The sequence below is a fragment of the Vulpes lagopus genome, chromosome X (genome assembly GCF_018345385.1).
Source record: "Vulpes lagopus strain Blue_001 chromosome X, ASM1834538v1, whole genome shotgun sequence".
In the NCBI taxonomy this organism is placed as follows: domain Eukaryota; kingdom Metazoa; phylum Chordata; class Mammalia; order Carnivora; family Canidae; genus Vulpes; species Vulpes lagopus.
Genome location: NC_054848.1, coordinates 15,453,418 through 15,470,355, shown reverse-complemented (window position 1 = coordinate 15,470,355; position 16,938 = coordinate 15,453,418). Strand labels below are relative to the sequence as shown.

Here is a 16,938-nt window from a genome sequence, read left to right as displayed (position 1 = left end):
TTTGTCAAGGTCACAGTGGAAGTCAGGACGAGAGGGCCTGCAGTACTGGGCTCCGAGTACTGGGTCGCTCTCGGCAGCCGGGGACCGAGAGTACAAAGTCAGAAGGGAATGACTGATCGATCGATTGGTACCGGAGGCGTAACGATCATTGCGATTCTGGGTTAAAACTAATTCTGTGTTTATTTTTTTTTAATTATTTATTTATTTATTCATGAGAGACACCCAGGGAGAGGCAGAGACACAGGCAGAGGGAAAAGCAGGCTCCACGTAGGAGCCCGACGCGGGACTCGATCCCGGAACTCCAGGATCGCGCCCCGCGCCGAATGCGGCGCTAAACTGCTGAGCCACCCGCTACCTCTGTATTTAGTTTGAAATTGAATATTTACCTCCAGCCAGCGCTTTGAAAGAGTTTGTACCCGGCTTGAAGAGTTTCAGATTGTTTCGAGGGCTAAAACCGGGACTCCTGACGTTGGCCAGTCCGGCGGGACGGCAACCCCAAGGTCCTGCGACCGACGCCGAATCCGCCCTCGTCGGGCGCTGCCCGGGGGAGGCGGCAGGGGGCGCCCCGCCAGCTCCTGCCCCGCCGCCCTCCCAGCCCTCCCCCGCCCCGCGCTCGCCCTGACGTCCCCAGCCCCCGCCTCCTCTCCCCGGCCTTCAAAGGGCGCCCGGGGGCCGCGGGGCCGGAGTTTCCGTCTGCGGCGCGGGCTCCTGCGTTCACCTGCCCGCCGCAGCTTCCCGCCCGCGCCCCGGGAGCAGGTGCCGGCCCTGCCAGCGCCCGAGCGGAGGGGGCCCCCAGGAGGGGCGCGCGGGGCGGCCGCATGGAGAGCGGCGGCGGGGCGCCCCCGGCCGGGGCGCTCGGGGCGGCGGCCGAGTCACTGCGGGGCCCGCTGCCGCCGGGAGCCGAGGGCGCGGCGGGGCCGGCGGAGCCCGACGGGGCGGCCGAGGGCGCGGGGGGCGCGGGCGGGCCGCGGCGGGCCCTGCGGGCCGTGTACGTGCGCAGCGAGAGTCCCCCGGGCGGCGCGGCCGGCGGCCCCGAGGCGGGCGCGCGTCAGTGCCTGCTGCGAGCCTGCGAGGCCGAGGGCGCCCAGTTCACCTCCGTGCCCTTCGGGCAGCTCGACTTCGGGGAGACCGCTGTGCTCGACGCCTTCTACGACGCAGGTGAGGCGGATGCCCCCTTCGCCCCCGCCCCGCCCGCGGCCCCGTCGCGCTCGCGCTCCCCGCCGGCTGTCCCCGCGCGCCGGCCCTGCCCGCCCGCGGCGACGGTGCGGAGCCTCGTACCTTTCCACAAATGAGAAAATGGAGCCCGCCGGCACTGAGCCTCGTTACTTTTTGAGCTCCTTAAACCTCAGTTGAGCCAAGAAGCGGCCCGAAACGCAGAGGATGCGGAGCCCTCCGCGCTCGCCGCCCCTGCCGCAGTCAGGGCTCCGACCCTAGGCACACGCGACGGGCACCTGGGGCACTCTTCAAGCTCCTCATGCGCAGGGTGTATCTCAGACGAAAGATCCTACAGTCCGAGGGCTCAGGAGTTTTTAATGCTTTTCCAGGTGATTCCATTTTGCAGCCAAGAGTGGCAGTGCGGGTGCTACCACAGAGGGCGGGTATATGTGTGCAGCGGGAGGTGCTCTTAGAAACGCCCGCCGTTCCCTCCAGTACTGTGATTCCTACCCCCAAGCGCGCTTTGACGGCGTTGACAGGTGTATATTTTATCCCACAGTGCACAAGCGTTTGGGGGCTCGGGGTCTCCTCTGTTGCTGGAATGGGATACTAGATCTCCAAGCTCGCTGTGATAAGCGGGTGGTAAGAATCCAATCTTAAAATCAAGACTTTTCGGTCGGCCGGTTTCTCCAGGTGTGGAATGGATTGCTGCTTGGATGCGTCTCCTTACTGAACCTTTGGAATCTATGTGACAAGCCTCTGGCCCTTGAGTGACATTAATAAGCCCCATACATGAGACGGTAGTAACCTGGTAGTCCTTGTGCCTTGGTTTCCCCACCGGTCAAGAGGTGGTAACAGTGCCTCCCCTAAGCCTAAAGATGTGGGAAGGTGGGGGGAGCTGGACACGCGGCCGTGGGGTGCTGCAGCAGTAGCCGTAAGGGCCGTGTCTACTCCCGGGGAGGCAACCTGGATCTGCTTCCCGCAGAGCAAACGTCCCCACCTGGAGGGGGCCAGGGTGTCAGGCTTGTTCAAATAGGGCGGCAGTTGAGCCCGTTGAAAACGCTCTCTTGAGGTTTCTGACCACTCGGAGGGTGCTCCTCAGTGCCGTGTCTCTTCGGAACAGTTCCCGGGGAGCCCACTTCACCCAGAACCACTCCACTTTCTTGACTTCTTTTCATTCTCCTCTGAAATTGGAGTTTGCACAGCCTCTTCTCTGAAAGGTTAAATGTTCCTTTTGCTGTGGTGCAGGACTGTGGCCTCCTGCCTGCTGGCGCCAACTCTGAAGACTGGCGTGCCATAGCTTTCCTCTCTGGGGGAGTGTGTGTGTCTGTAACAAGCCTTCATCTACTAACCGGACCCCTTCTGGTTGGGTGCGAATGTTCTGTGAGTCAGAAATCTTTGGCTTTTGATTCCGGAGCTACATGACAGGCACCTTCTCTTGCTCTAGGTCCAGATTGCCTAGAATTTTCTGCATCATGTACCTCCTTTGGTTGACCTTGGCTTGGTCTTGAGTAAGTCATTTCTCAGTACGTCATTATCACTAATAAATTCTTCTTGTAGGTTTGACGGCAAATCCAGCAGTGGGTTCAGGACCCCTCCCCCCCTCCCCGGCTTCCTAATCTCTGCCACTGATGGACTTTGGGCATTTCCATTAAAACAAAACAAAACAACAGAAACACGGGAAAGCAAATCTGTCACTTTAGCTTTTTTTTTTTTTTTAAGATTTTATTTATTTGACAGAACTTGAGAGAGAATGAGCAAAAAACGCACGCACAGCACAAGCAGGGGGAGCGGCCGGCAGAAGGAGAGGGAGAAGCAGGTTCTCTGCTGAGCAGGGAGCCCCATGCAGGGCTTGATCCCACGACTCTGGGATCATGACCTGAGTCTAAGGCAGAGGCTTAACCGAGACTGAACCACCCAGGCACCCCACTTTGGCTTCTTTCTAAAAGTTCTAAAAGTACACTGTCCAACACGGTAGCTACTAGCCCCAGGTGGCGGTTTTTTGTTTTGTTTTTTTGGCAGTTTACATCGAAGTCCGTTTAAATGCTATAAGTCACTTCGTTATTTGCACCAGCTATATCTCAAGTGCTCAACAAGCATAGCGAAGAGAGCATTTTCCTAATCCCAGAAGGTCCCACTGGACCGTGCTGTTTGAGAAAAATGCTTGTTGGGAAGGGGACCACTGGAGCTGTCCTACATGTGTTTTGGGGAGCCTGATGTGAAGCGTGAACACTTCTGGTCTCTTGTCCTAGCAGGGCAAGGCTGGGTTGGATTGTGTTTTCCCACTCCTTGTGCAGTTATCCGTGGTCCTGTGTGGGTCTGAAGGGGAGGTTCTAGGTCCTCGGTGCCCGGGTGATTTGGTGGGGTGCGAGAGCGCCACAGGCAGGCCTTCAACCCAAGTGAGGACCAGGGACATTGGTGAAAGAACATGGCCGTGAGTACTTGAAAAAAATCCTAAAATACATGGTACATAAAATTTGCCGTTTAACCATTTTTAAGTGTGCGTTTCATTGGCCTTAAGTCCCTTCATCCTCTTGTGCAACCGACACCACCGCCCATCTCCAGAACTTTTTCATCAGCCCAAACAAAAACCCTGTTCCCCTTAAACAGTAATTCATCGTTCCTCACTCCCCCTGGCCCCTGGCAACTGCTGTTCTTTCTGTCTCCGTGAATTTACTTCTTCTATAGATTTGATGTAACTGGAATCCTACGGTAGTTGTGTTTTGTGTCTGGCTTATCTCAGCATAGTGTCTCCGAGGTTCATTTGCACTGTGGCACGTAGCACAGTGTCCTGGAAGCCTAATGAGTACGCCACCGTTGGCGTGTACCGCATTATGTTAATCCTGGCATCTGCAGGTGGGCTTTTGGCTTGTTTCCACCTTTATAGGCCATTGTAGGTAATGCCGGAATGACCGTGGGTGTCTGAATACCTGTTGGAGCCCCTGCTTTCACTTTCTGGGGTATATATCCAGATACAGAATTGCTGAGTCATATGGTCATTTCATGTTTAGTTTTTTTTGAGGGACATCCTGTTCACTTTTAGCGGAGGTGGTGGTCATCTCTGTGTGCCTTTGGTCTGTAGAAGGACTAGCGTTCATTTTATTAGTGTCCTCCGTCTTCAAAGATGAGAGTCTGGAATTTAGTAGAACTCTTAAGCAGTGGGGGGTCAATCCCACAGTTACTTCCAGTATTTAGAAAACAAAACAGGTGTTCTCTCTTTTTTTTTTTTTTTTAAGATTTTTAAAAAGTTTATCAGAGAGGGATGCCTGGGTGGCTCAGTGTTTGAGTGTCTGCCTTCAGCTCAGGGCATGATCCTGGGTCTGGGGATTGAGTCCCACATCAAGCTCCCCATAGGGAGCCTGCTTCTCCCTCTGCCTGTGTCTCTGCCTCCCTCTGTGTCTATAAAATCTTCAACAAAAAAGAAAAAGAAAAAAATTATCAGAGAGCGCATGAGAGGGGGGTGGGGAAGCGGAAGGAGAGGGAGAAGCAGGCTCCCCACTGAGCAGGGAGCCCAACATGGGGGCTCACCAGGACCCCGGGATCATGACCTGAGCTGTAGGCAGACCTTAACCCACTGAGCCACCCAAGGTGCCCCTTAATTTCTTTTTCTAGAAGAAACCTCTTCTGGGTTGGCCTTTACTCCTTTTGTTTAAGTGCCCATTTATCTACTGGAACAGACTTCATGGTCCTGACTCGAGGTCACTTACTGTGTGTGTGGACTCTATTTACACGGAGCAGCCTGTTCTGTTTCGAGTGTCTGCTGCTTCTCGGAGCTTCTCAGTGCTTGTGAACATAGCAAAACCTGAGACTTCCTGCAGGAAGGAAATCCGTGTAACTCTCTCTTGCTTTCCCACACATTTTGGGATGAAGTACTATTATCCCAGATACTATAGTCGAATAGGATTACTGTGGTATCAAATCTGAAACTGAGAATCTGGTTCAGTAGAATACAACACAGTTATCTCCGAGGAATGCACTGTATTATTGATGCCCATTTACTCTCCAATTGGTTGAGTGGTTAATGACCAATCTAGGTTAGAGCCTCCACCTGTGTGCTAATTCGAGGCCTTCCTGCCTTAGCTGGTAACTGGTCCAATGACAAGAACCACCGCTTTGATCAAGCCTTGTCCCTACCTGCCCTGGGCGCTGGTTCTCTTCCAGTGCTGTTGGGTCTGGCTGTGCCTAACTTTGCTTCTCTCTGAGCCTCATTTAGATGCTGCTTTCCTGACCCAGGGGCCCTACTTCTGAGGTCTTTTTCTTTAGTTACGTTCATGGTAATTTTCCAAATGGTGAGCTCTTGCCACCTGTGGTAGGAAATCCTTGCACTTCCTGAACATCTATTAAAAAGGCCACGGTCCTGGGCAGCCCGGGGGACTCGGCGGTTTAGCACCGCCTTCTGCCCAGGGCCTGATCCTGGAGACCCGGGATCGAGTCCTATGTCAGGCTCCCTGCATGGAGCCTGCCTCTCCCTCTGCCTGTGTCTCTGTCCCACCTCTCTCTCTCTCTCTCTGTGTATCTCTCATGAATAAGTAAATAAAATCTTAAAAAAAAAAAAAAGACCAAGGCCTAGGCTTTGGTCTCCAGATGAGCTAATCAGCTGTGCTCTATCCTGAGGACGCTCCTTTCCTGGCTGCCTCATACAGAATCATTTGCAGGTTGCAAAGTATGGCAGAGACTGCCGGGTTAGCGGAGATGCACGCTGCTAGTTGTTGCTGGAAAGCAGGCCTGGGTTTTCTAGCACCCTCTGAGCCTCGGTGGGAGGTATAACTAGCTCTGACCAATGAAATGGAAGTACAGGTGGAGTCTGTCACTTCTGGACCTAGGTGTGAGCATATCTAGTAGTCCTTCCCATGCTCTGTCACCCTTTTCCACAGTCCCCAGTGTAGATGATGGCAGTGGCACAAGATGGAAGGCACCTGGATCTCTGAACCACTCTTTGGATGACAGCTATTGGAGCAGGAGTGTTCGCTTATTTTGCATAAGCCAGAGAGAAGCTTTTGTTTGGTCAGGCTCCTATGATTTGGGGGTGGGGGGGTGTTCTCGTGGTAAGAGCATAACTTGGGTCTTGAAAATTGAGCACAAACGCTAGAAAGTTGTCGGCGAGGCATGTCTCTCCAAGAGGAGGTGGGGCCAGGTAGCCCCTCGTGCCCCGGATCCCTCCCAATCGTGATTTCCCCCACTGCGGAGCCCGCACCTCTGCTGCCGTGCATGAGGACGACAGAATTGAGACGCTGGCGTCCCCGGGTTAGTCCCAGCAGTGGGGGAGGAGGGGGGGACACGTTCAAGTTTGTTTTCTTTGGTTTCACTGGCTTTGGAGTCTAGGTTATTTTTTTCCTATTAAGTGCTATTGTAGTGATTGTGTTTTTAAGCTGATGGTAATATCAGGCTTTCTGCCAAAATAGAGCATGTAATGGTTTAAAGTGTGACCGGCTCTTAGCTTTTGCTGTCCTTTACGTGGGTTATGTCTAGCCTCTCCATCTGTGATGTTACTTGTGGATTATTTTTAGGATTTTATTTCTTTATTTGAAAGAGAGCATGAGTGGGGGGGAGGGGCAGAGGGAGAGGGAAAAACATGCCCCACCGAGCGGGGTTACCGACGCATGGCTCGATCCCAGGACCCTGAGATGATGACCTGAGCCAAAGGCAGACACTTAACTGACTGAGCCACCCGGGTGCCCCGTTCTTGCGGATTCATCAGTTTGATGTGTCGTGTGGCAGAGACCGTGCCCTGCCTGCATCCGTCTCTTCGTGGTTCCCAGTCTCCCTTGCAGTTAGCGTGGGCCCTTGTGATCAGTGCTGGTCACTGAGATTTGAGCAACATCAAGTATCACTTTGAAAGTGACTGAGAGGGATGCCTGGGTGGCTCAGCGGTTGAGCCTCTCCCTTCGGCTCAGGGCGTGATCCTGGGGTTCAGGGATCGAGTCCCACGTCGGGCTCCCTGCAGGGCGCCTGCTTCTCCTTCTGCCTACGTCTCTGTCTCTCTCATGGATAAATAAATAAAATCTTGGGGAGAAAAGGTGAGAAATTAGTGTGCCACCTCCATCTCACTTTGCCTCTATTTTGGCAGACTCAAAGGTCATATGTTCGAGTTGGTAGTTAGCCCCTGAAATTTTGGGGATTCATCTCCTGTGGCAGCATAGCCTAGCTTACGCTAATAAAGCTTGCAGTGCATTCTGCAGAATTGCCAAAATGCATCTCTCCGCTTTTGTGGACTTAATTCACAGGTGCTTCTGCTGAAGAGTGAGCTTTATAAATGCCTTAAGCTGGCTTGTAATTGGATGCACACTCTCCCCATCGCTTCGGAAAATGCATAGTGTTCTAAGGAAGACAGGCCTGTGGGGTGTGTGGGTTCGATGGTTGTAGAATATGCACTTTGCGTGGCATCTATACGTGGTCAGGAGACTGGCCAGATCTATTTCCAGCAGAATGTAAGGGCAATAGTTAGACACCGTCTTCTCTTTTATTTTTTTTTGTTTTTTTTTCTTTTTTTTTTAAATTTTTATTTATTTATGATAGTCACACACACAGAGAGAGAGAGAGAGAGGGGCAGAGACATAGGCAGAGGGAGAAGCAGGCTCCATACACTGGGAGCCCGATGTGGGATTCGATCCCGGGGCTCCAGGATTGCGCCCTGGGCCAAAGGCAGGCGCCAAACCGCTGCGCCACCCAGGGATCCCCCGTCTTCTCTTTTAAAAAAGTAAATATTAAAGAGCAAAATCCTCAACCTGGGAGTCAGTCTTGACCCCACGCCCTGGGTCATTGCTGAAGCCAGCCTATTGCTTCCAGAATGGTTCCCAGATCTGCTTGACTTCAGTCTGTGTGCCCCTGCTACCCCGGTCCAGGCGTTGGCTTTTCTCATCCACGTTGCTGCCCACGGCTTTGTCACTAGTCTCTTAATACTGGGTCAGTATTGGTGTGTTCCACTCTGTGTCGTCTGCTTTGATGCCACCATATCCTGGCACCTTCCGCCACCCTGCAGTCTTGCTCTGCCCAAAACGCCCTTAACTTTCACATCTCCATTCTTTAAGGGAGCCTTCACGGACTCCTCGCCTGCTCTCTGCCAGCTTTAGTCACACGGAGGTTTTCATTCCTAGCTAGTAACACAGTTGTGATTAAGTAATTACCAATTTAATGATCTTTTGCAAGACCTTGAACTCTTCAATGGTAGGGAGCCAGATGTGGTTTTCTTTGCTACTCCTGGAGTGATTCCTAGGAATAGCTATCCAGTTCCTTTTTAAAATAACTCTCAGTGGATACAGATGGCACTTGGTTTCTCCTGTTGAGATGAAGCAAGACTTGTTTGGTACCCTCAGATGGAAGTCAGAGTGTGGTTTCCTGGAGAAACCATGCTGAAAATGGTGGACAGGCATAGATAAAGTACAGTCGTGATTCTTACTAGGAAAGAAGGTACATCCTAATGACACATTTCTGGATCTGAACCTTTTTCCTCAGTGGTACATATCAAATAGAAGAGACCAAAACAACTCAACCGGAGGCCCTGGAATGAAAACAGTGGTTTGAACTCTCTTCTGGGAATACTGATTTTTTTTTTATTTGTCCACATTTTCGGTGATGTATATTTTTCATAACATAAACGTGATTTTATTTTAAACAAGTGCAGTGGGAGATCACAGGTAGGGTTATAACTCAGAAGTCTCTTCTCTCCCTACTGGAGACAGTGGCATGGCTTGCTCGGGCCACAGTGACTTTACTCCTGGGGACAAGACCACATGACCCCTTGACAAGACCTCAGCTGACCTCTGCTGGACCTGGCTGCTGGCTTGCCCATGGGGGCCATTGCCAGAGCCTCCTTCCTCTCTAGCTGCTGTTACTGCTACTGACTCAGCATTAAAACCTGGAACTTTCCTCAATTTTTCGTCACATGGGCTGAGTGAAAGAAGCATTGCACCTGCAGCATTTCCTTGCAGCTTTGCTGTTTGAGCTCTGAGTGCATTTAGGGTAGATAAAGTCTCGGGGCTGGCCTGCTGCATTGCCGGCTGTATGTTGTTATTGGGGCAAACTGTGTTTTGGGTTCCTAGCGGCCAACTTACATATTTTTGGAATGCAAGCCTTATACTCCTGTTTAAAGCTTGAGTGTATCAGGCTTTGCGATAGGATCTGTTTAAATCCCGGTCAGATCACATTGGTGGGGAAGGGGTTGAACTCCTGCAAAGCCAGCTGGAAAACTTCTGGCTTCCCCGATACCTTCCCGGCTTTCAGGCTATCGGGTGTGGCAGGGTTTGGCCCAAATACCTGGCAGTTGTCAGGGCTTGGTTGGTGGTAGGAGGTGCAGCGCCGGAAGGAGTTGAGCTGTGGACCTGGGCAGGAAACAGAGTTCACCGGAGAATCGGGGTCAGTCCAGGGGCCGAGCAGAATTAGAGGTGGAAGCAGGAGAAGAGTAGATGCATTAGATATAGATGAATTTTTTTCTTGAAATTTTATTATGGAAAATTTCAAGCATGCACATTATGCAGCTTCAACAATGATTAACGTTGTGCCACGTTTTTTTTTTCTTTACCACCCCACCCCCCGCTCCACACTTGGTTCTTAGTCTTAAACATTTTTACCGTATAGTGTGTATACATTGAAATGTAAGAATCTCCGCTATGCAATTTGATAAATGACTAAACCCGCAAAAACAGACTTTATCACAATAGAAGTCTTATCTGTCCAGAAAGTTCCCTCATGTCACCTCTTGCTCATTCCCCTTTCCACCCCCATTCCTAGCCCCCAGGAAGTGACTGGGATGCTGTCACCACCAGTTAGACATGCCTTTGCTAGAGTTTTGTATAAAAGGGCTCCTACAGTGCGTACTCTCCTGGGTCTAGCTTCCTTCGCTCATCGTGATGTCTTTGAGATTCACCTGTATCGTGCTGCGTATCTGTCGTTTGCTCCTTGTTGGTGCAGAGCACTGTTGGGTTGCGTGGACATACCACAGTTGGTTTAGTCATACTCCTGTTGGAGGGCATGTGGGTGGTTCCTAGTTTGGGCTGTTACAAATAAAACTGCTATGAACATTTGTATATAGGTCTTTTTTTTTTTTTTGTGGGCAAGTGTTTTCATTCCTCTTGGGTAAATAACCAGCAGTGGAATGGCCAGATCAAAGGGTAGGCGTGTGTTAAACTGTGTAAGGAACCTCCAAACCTTTTCCCCAGGCGGTTGTACTCTTCTCTGTTCCTAGCACTGATGCACAAGACTTGTGGTGGCTTCACGTCCTCACCGACACTGTGTTACTGAGCTTTTCAACTTTGGCCTTACTGGTGGAGCTGTAGTGGTTTCTCACAATGGTTTTTATTCCCCTTTTGTTGATGATTAATGATGTTGAGCATCTTTGCATGTGCTTTTTGGTCATGATAGATATCTTCGTAAGGTGTCTGTGGAGATCATTTACCCATTTAATTGGATTGTCCTCTTATTGAGTTAGAAGAGTTCTTTATATATTCTGGATTCAAGTGCTTTTCAGAAGTATATTTCTTGAGCATTTGCTCCCAGACTGCGGCTTGCTTATTCATCTCCTTGGGACTTTTGATGAGCAGAGAATTTTCATTCTGATAATGTCTCACAGACACTATTGTTCTATTAAGGTTGCCTCTGTGTCATCCCTGAGAAGTCTTTGTCTCCTTCCAGGTTGTGATTGTATGCATACTTTCATGTGTTCTTCTGAACACTTGACTGTTGTAGCTTTTACCCTGAGGTCTGTGATTGGACGCAGGTGACTTGTGTGAAGAACTCCTGACACCTGTGTCAAGCACCTGAGAGAAGGGTTTCACCCTGGATGTATGTTCCACGCACTTTGAGTCAAGTTGCTAGAACCACGGCTGCCTCCCTTTCACCTCACCATACAGGAAAGTGTAGGAAGTGCAGGTTATCCTTTGGGCAAATGGCCTTTCTGCCCTCCAGCATAAAGACCACCAAAACAGATCCATTTTTAATTTTTATTTTTTCAAGATTTTATTTAGTTATTTGTGAGAGACACACAGAGGCAGAGACATAGGCAGAGGGAGAAGCAGGCTCCCTATGGGGAGCCTGATGCGGGTCTCGATCCCAGGACCCTGGGATCATGACCTGAGCCAAAGGTAAACATTCAACCACTGAGCCACCCAGGCATTCCACCAAAATAGATCCATAATGAGGCTTGACCAACCTGTGTTCCATCATTGTGTCCCACTGCCCTTGGTAACACAAGTGGAAGAGGGGAAGAAACATTTAGTTTGGCAGATTGGGTTTCCTTTGTTGCCCTGTCCTTTTTTGGCTGTGTGGCCCTGGATAACTTACCTAACATCTCTGAGTCTCATTGAAAAAATCTCTAGGTAGAGATTGAAGCATAGTGCCCTGAATGTGGTAAATGCTCAAGAAATGTCAGGTAGTAGGGTCCCATTATACTCCTGCAATTGGGTCAGACCTTTTTTTTTTTTTTTTTTTTTTTTTGCCCAAAGTTTTTGAGGTTGGAGATTTAATCCTAGCTTCATTCCTGGTCCTGTGTTGAAGAATGGAAGTGAGGAAAAGGTATAAACCTCTGCTTTAATATCCTCTTTATTTTTACTTTTTATTGAGGTACAAAGCACATCCAGAAAAGGGCACAGTCTTAAATGTACTGCTCTATGAGCTCTCAAAAGCTTTACATGATGTGTAACTCCATGCTTGGATCAAAAAAGTAAACACCAGTGTGCTTGCTTCTGTTTTCCAGCCTAGTCAAGAGCACCAACTATCCCGATGTCTGCAGGGAGTAGTTTTGCCTGTTGGGGTACCTTTTTTTTTTCTTATTTTAAAAGTTTTTATTTTAATTCCAATATGGTTACCATACAGTGTTATATTGGTTTCAGGTGTACAGTATAGTGATTTGTCACTTCCGTCCATCACCCAGTGCTCGTCACAAGGGCCCTCCTTCATCCCCATCAACTGTTTCACTCCCCTCTGCTGACCAGTAGTGTGTTCTTTAGAGTTAAGAGTATTTATTGGTTTCTCTCTCTCTCTCTCTCTCTCTTTATAAACGGAATAACACAATTTCCTTTATTGTCTCTGGCTCCTTTCACCCACCATTATGTTTGCAGAATTCCTCTCTACTGTTAACACAGCAGCAGTTTGTTCCTTTCCATTTCTATGTAGTATTTCGTTGTAAGAATACACCACAGTTTATGTGCTCTGTTGAACGTCGAGTCGTTCCCAGTTTGCAACAATTAGGAACAGCCACCGCTGAGACTCTTCTACTTTAAAAAACAAAAACACGACAACCCAACCCACCCAGCCTTCATGAGGTATAATCGATCCAGTGCAGCGGACAGCCCAGAGGTTGTTGCAGGTCTGGGGAGCCGCGCAGCCGTCACCGTGGCTCGCCCCAGGCCCCTTGCATTGCACCCAGGAAAACCCCTGCACCGGTTAGCAGTCCCTCCCCGCCGCAGCCATGCAGCCCCGGAGCAGGGCAGCCTCTCCTCTCCTTTCCGTCTCTCGAGTCGTGCTTGTTCCCATGAACGGCCTTATGAACGTGTGGTCTTCTCACCCGTGTCCACAGCTCATCCGTGGCGCTGCACGGGACCGGACTGCGCCCCTTTCACTCGGCTGCGTGAAGTTCTGGATGTACTGCAGGGTGGTATCTCCCTGGGCATTGGGGTGGTTTCTGGTTTTGGCTTCGGGGAATAACGCAGCAACTTTTGCCGTGGACATCTGCTTCCATCTCTCTTGCCTGTGTGCCTAGGGGTGGGATTTCTGGGTCCTATGGTAACTCTCGATTTAACCTTCTTTTAAAAAAGAAAGTTGTGGGATCCCTGGGTGGCTCAGCGGTTTAGCGCCGCCTTCAGCCCAGGGTGTGATCCTGGAGACCTGGGATGGAGTCCCACATCGGGCTCCTGCTTCTCCCTCTGCCTGTGTCTCTGCCTCTCCCTCTCCCTCTCCCTCTCCCTCTCCCTCTCCCTCTCCCTCTCTCTCTCTCTCTCTCTCTCTCTCTCTCTCTGTCTCTGTCTCTCATGAATAAATAAAATCTTTTTTTTTTTTAAAAAAGATATACAAACAGCCAACATACACATGAAAAGACAGTCCTTTGTCGGGGAAATGCAAATCCAAACCACCGTGAGCTACCGTATTGGGGAGGCAGAGACACAGGCAGAGGGAGAAGCAGGCCCCATGCCGGGAGCCTGACACGGGACTCGATCCCGGGACTCCAGGATCGTGCCCTGGGCCAAAGGCAGGTGCTTAACCGCTGAGCCACCCAGGGATCAGTATCTCAGTTTTAACTTGTATTTGCCTTATTCTATGTGTAGTTGGACATACTTCCCTTTTCTTTTTTACCTGAGCGCTGTTTGTTCATGATCCTTCCCTGCACTTTTTACCTATTGGTTTATGGGCTTTTGGAAGAGAGTCTTAATTTCTAGATTTTTCTAAAGTCTTTGTTTTCTGTTGTTCAAATTAGATAATTTCTACTGACCTGTCTTTAGTTTCACTGACCCCTCTGTTACGTCCATTCTTTTTGTGAGCCCATCTGGTGAGTTTTTTTTATTTTGGTTATTAATCATTCCTAAGATTTCCATTTGGCTCTTCAGTTTATTCATTGGTACTTTCTATTTTTTTCCATTCTTTTCAGAAGTATCTTCCTTTACTTCTTGAAGAATTTTTTTTTTTAAAGATTTTATTTATTCATGAGAGACCGAGACAGACACACAGGTAGAGGGAGAAGCAGGCTTCTCGCAGGGAGCCTGGTGTGGGACTTGATCCTGGGCCCCAGGATCACGCCCTGAGTCAAAGGCAGACACTCAACCACTGAGCCACCCAGGCATCCCTTCTTGGAGAACTTTTATAATAATTGCTTTAAAGTCATTGTCAGTGATTCTGATTTCTGTGACCTCTTGTTATCAGATTCCATTGGTTGTCTTTCCCATGTGAGTTTGAATCGTTCCTGCTTTTTTGAATTCAAAGTAATTTTGGATTGTACCCTGGATCTTTTGAAATCCTATAAATGAGATCCCAGGCCTCACATATATCCTATGGAGCCTGTTGGTATTTTTGCCCTAACGGGTGGTCGGCCTGGTTGATTTAGGCTGCCAAGCTCGGGTTTAGTTGTGGTAGCCTTTCAAAGCGTTTTCAGTGCTGCTTGGCTTTGTACTTGGTGATTTACTGGGACTCCCCTTTTCAGTCCTGGGGCCGAACACCGGGAGATTTAGTCAAGCCACTCTGCCTCACACTTTGCACAAGTGCCCATGTTTGAGGCCAGGAATTTGGAGAGGGGGAAAAAAGCAATGGGGATTCGCTGCCCCCCCCCCCCCTTGGGACCACAGCTCCTCAGGTTAGAGCAGAGGCCCTGGTGACTGTAGGCCCTGCTGCCTCTGCCAACCTTGGCTGGTATGGCCGTGGGGGTCACAGGGGTCCTGGGGTGCAAGGGAAAAGAGAAAAGTAGAGAACTGCCTTCACTCTCAGCATTTGGAGGCCCCTTTGCTGCTTTCTGAGCCAGAACTAGGGAGCCTCTCCTGGTGCTCTCTGCATTGACACCCAGCACCTATTTGGAGGGTTTCGGGCTGCCTTTAGTCCTGGCAGGGGGAGAGTCTGAGGGGGAAATAAGGAACTTGCTTTGGGTTTGGCGGTACATTGGAATCAGGTCTTCTCTAACCTGCTTGCTTCCTTTCTAGATTATTAAACAGCTATTCGATCCTTTCTGCCAAGTTTTTATAGATGCATTCAGGGAGAGACAGGCTGGGATGTCTACTTCATCTGACTAAGAGCCAGAACTTAAACTCGTACCATTACATTTTTGACATGTCCTGTCGTGAAGCATAACCAGAATATAATATCTCTGTCTTACTGATCAACTCACCATGAGCAAAAATACCCTCAAGGCTAGCTGCATTGTATCAGGCCAGTTCTGTCCAGATGAGATGCTCTGTGTGACTGTTAAAAGTTGGGAGCAGAGGAAGTGGAATACATGAAACACAAAGCAATGGAAATGGTCGATATCATAAAGGTTCTTGATGGGCCTCCAACATAGCCCTCCAGTTATTTTGGTTGTGAGCTGGGAGCCAAGACCATTCTGATGTCTAGAATGACCCTTGGATTGTCATTGGATCTCATAAGGCTGACGTTCTAAGACTTGTTGGTCAGATTGACTTAAATGTGTTTTCTTTCCTGAGAATGAGAATCCTGCATTCAAAATACTCAACCTTGCTAGATACTTTTCATAAAGTCTGTGGCTAGTGAGGCATGCTCGATGGAAACCAGGAACTCTGGACATTGATTCTCAAAGAGCCACCCAGAAAAAAGGATTTTGGTACATGGTGGGGGGGAGATGAGATGGAATAAGGACAAAGAAAAAATGGCCCTGTATCCAGCAGTGGATCCTTGCTGCCATCACCAGATGAACTCTGTGCCCCTGCACAGGCTGTGGGGCTGACCCTCTCCGGAAGCTGGGAGCACAGAATGGGTGACATGAGTGGCCCGGCAGGAGTCCTGGCACCTAGAGTTGATCTTGAAGGAACAGTTGATTTTATTAAGGTAAAGGGGGGTAGGGTGTTATTTTTGAAGTGGATGTGAAAGCCATGGGTCTTCTTGTGTTGACCAGAGGTCATTTTTAATGAGCCAATCAGAGAACAAATTAAGGAAGGCAGTGCCATTTCCTGCAATTTTGTCACTCAGACAGAAAAGCTCAGCAGTACCGCCTTCACGGTGGGGTGCTGTGTGGTGCCAGTACATCAAGCTCTACTCCTCTCTGAAATTGCACACGTCTTGAAGGTGATGTGTGACACAGACCTTTTAGAAGAGAAAGTCATTATCTGCTGGTCAGAAAAGGGCTTTTGAGAACGATGTCTCGAAATTTGCTGAGGAGAGTTGTGTCAAAGCAGATCCCTTTATAAAAGGGTGGAAGGAAGCGGAAGAGAACATTCAGGTGGCAAAGGTGGAAGTATTGAGGTGGTAGATGTAAAGGCTACCAGGGAGCCCAGAGTTGGAGCTGTGACGCGTCCCATCATGCATGGTGGTGCTGGTACTGCTAGCGCTTTAAGCGATGAGTGCACCCTAGCGTGCAGGCTTTTTCCCTGTTAGCTCAAGAGCAACATAAACATGCGAGAGCTAAGTGACTTAAGTCCTGATACGTTTTCTATTGCAAATATTTCCTTGTGAGTGCTCTAAAATTAAGCCCAGTGAGTCCATTTACCTCAGAACATCATTTGCTTATATTTGGCATATGTCCTTGGAAAAACTGGTAGTGGACACATCTGAATCACACGTATAAAGGTATACACAGATTTTGGGGTCCTTCTTTAAAACAAAAATGCTGGGAAGCAAAAGACCGGGGGCCAGGTATAGGTTCCCAACATCCCCACTCTCCTGCACCCCTGTCTTCCCCATTGCAACGTGGTACTTGAAGCAACTGGCACCCGGCCCCTGTCAATGGTGTATTTGGTTGACTTCCTGACACCGAATTGGTAGGTTGTCTCCTCCTTATGTGATTGGAAAATTGGATTTAAAGTAGAAGTAGCCTCCTGTCTAGTAAATCTGGGCTCTGGTTTTTTTTTTTCTATTTATTAGAGCACATGTGCACAAGGAAGGGCAGAGGGAGAGGGGGAAGCAGACTCCCCACTGAGCAGGGAACCCAATGTGGGATTCGATCCCAGGACTCTGGGATCATGACCTGAGCCAAAGGCAGATGCTTAACCCTCTGAGCCACCCAGAAGCCCTGGGCTTTGTTGTTTTTAGGGAGCTTTTGGATGACTCATGTTGCCCTAAGTTCAGAGTTTTGAAATGTCTCCGGCAGTAAAGCTACTCTAAAATCTAGTTCATTTAGATATAACCAATCTTACTTATCTT

The 16,938-nt window shown here is 49.5% G+C and overlaps 1 protein-coding gene across 1 annotated transcript in view; it reads left to right on the top strand.

Moving 5' to 3' along the window:
* Positions 1-687: 687 nt before the first annotated feature.
* The window catches only part of MAP3K15 (mitogen-activated protein kinase kinase kinase 15), a 113,844-nt gene continuing 97,593 nt past the window's right edge, over positions 688-16,938 (top strand). Inside the window, exon 1 of the mRNA XM_041740045.1 lies at positions 688-1,158. Within this exon, the coding sequence (XP_041595979.1) occupies positions 819-1,158 (340 nt within the window). The 5' untranslated portion in view covers positions 688-818. The remainder of the gene's footprint in view (positions 1,159-16,938) is intronic.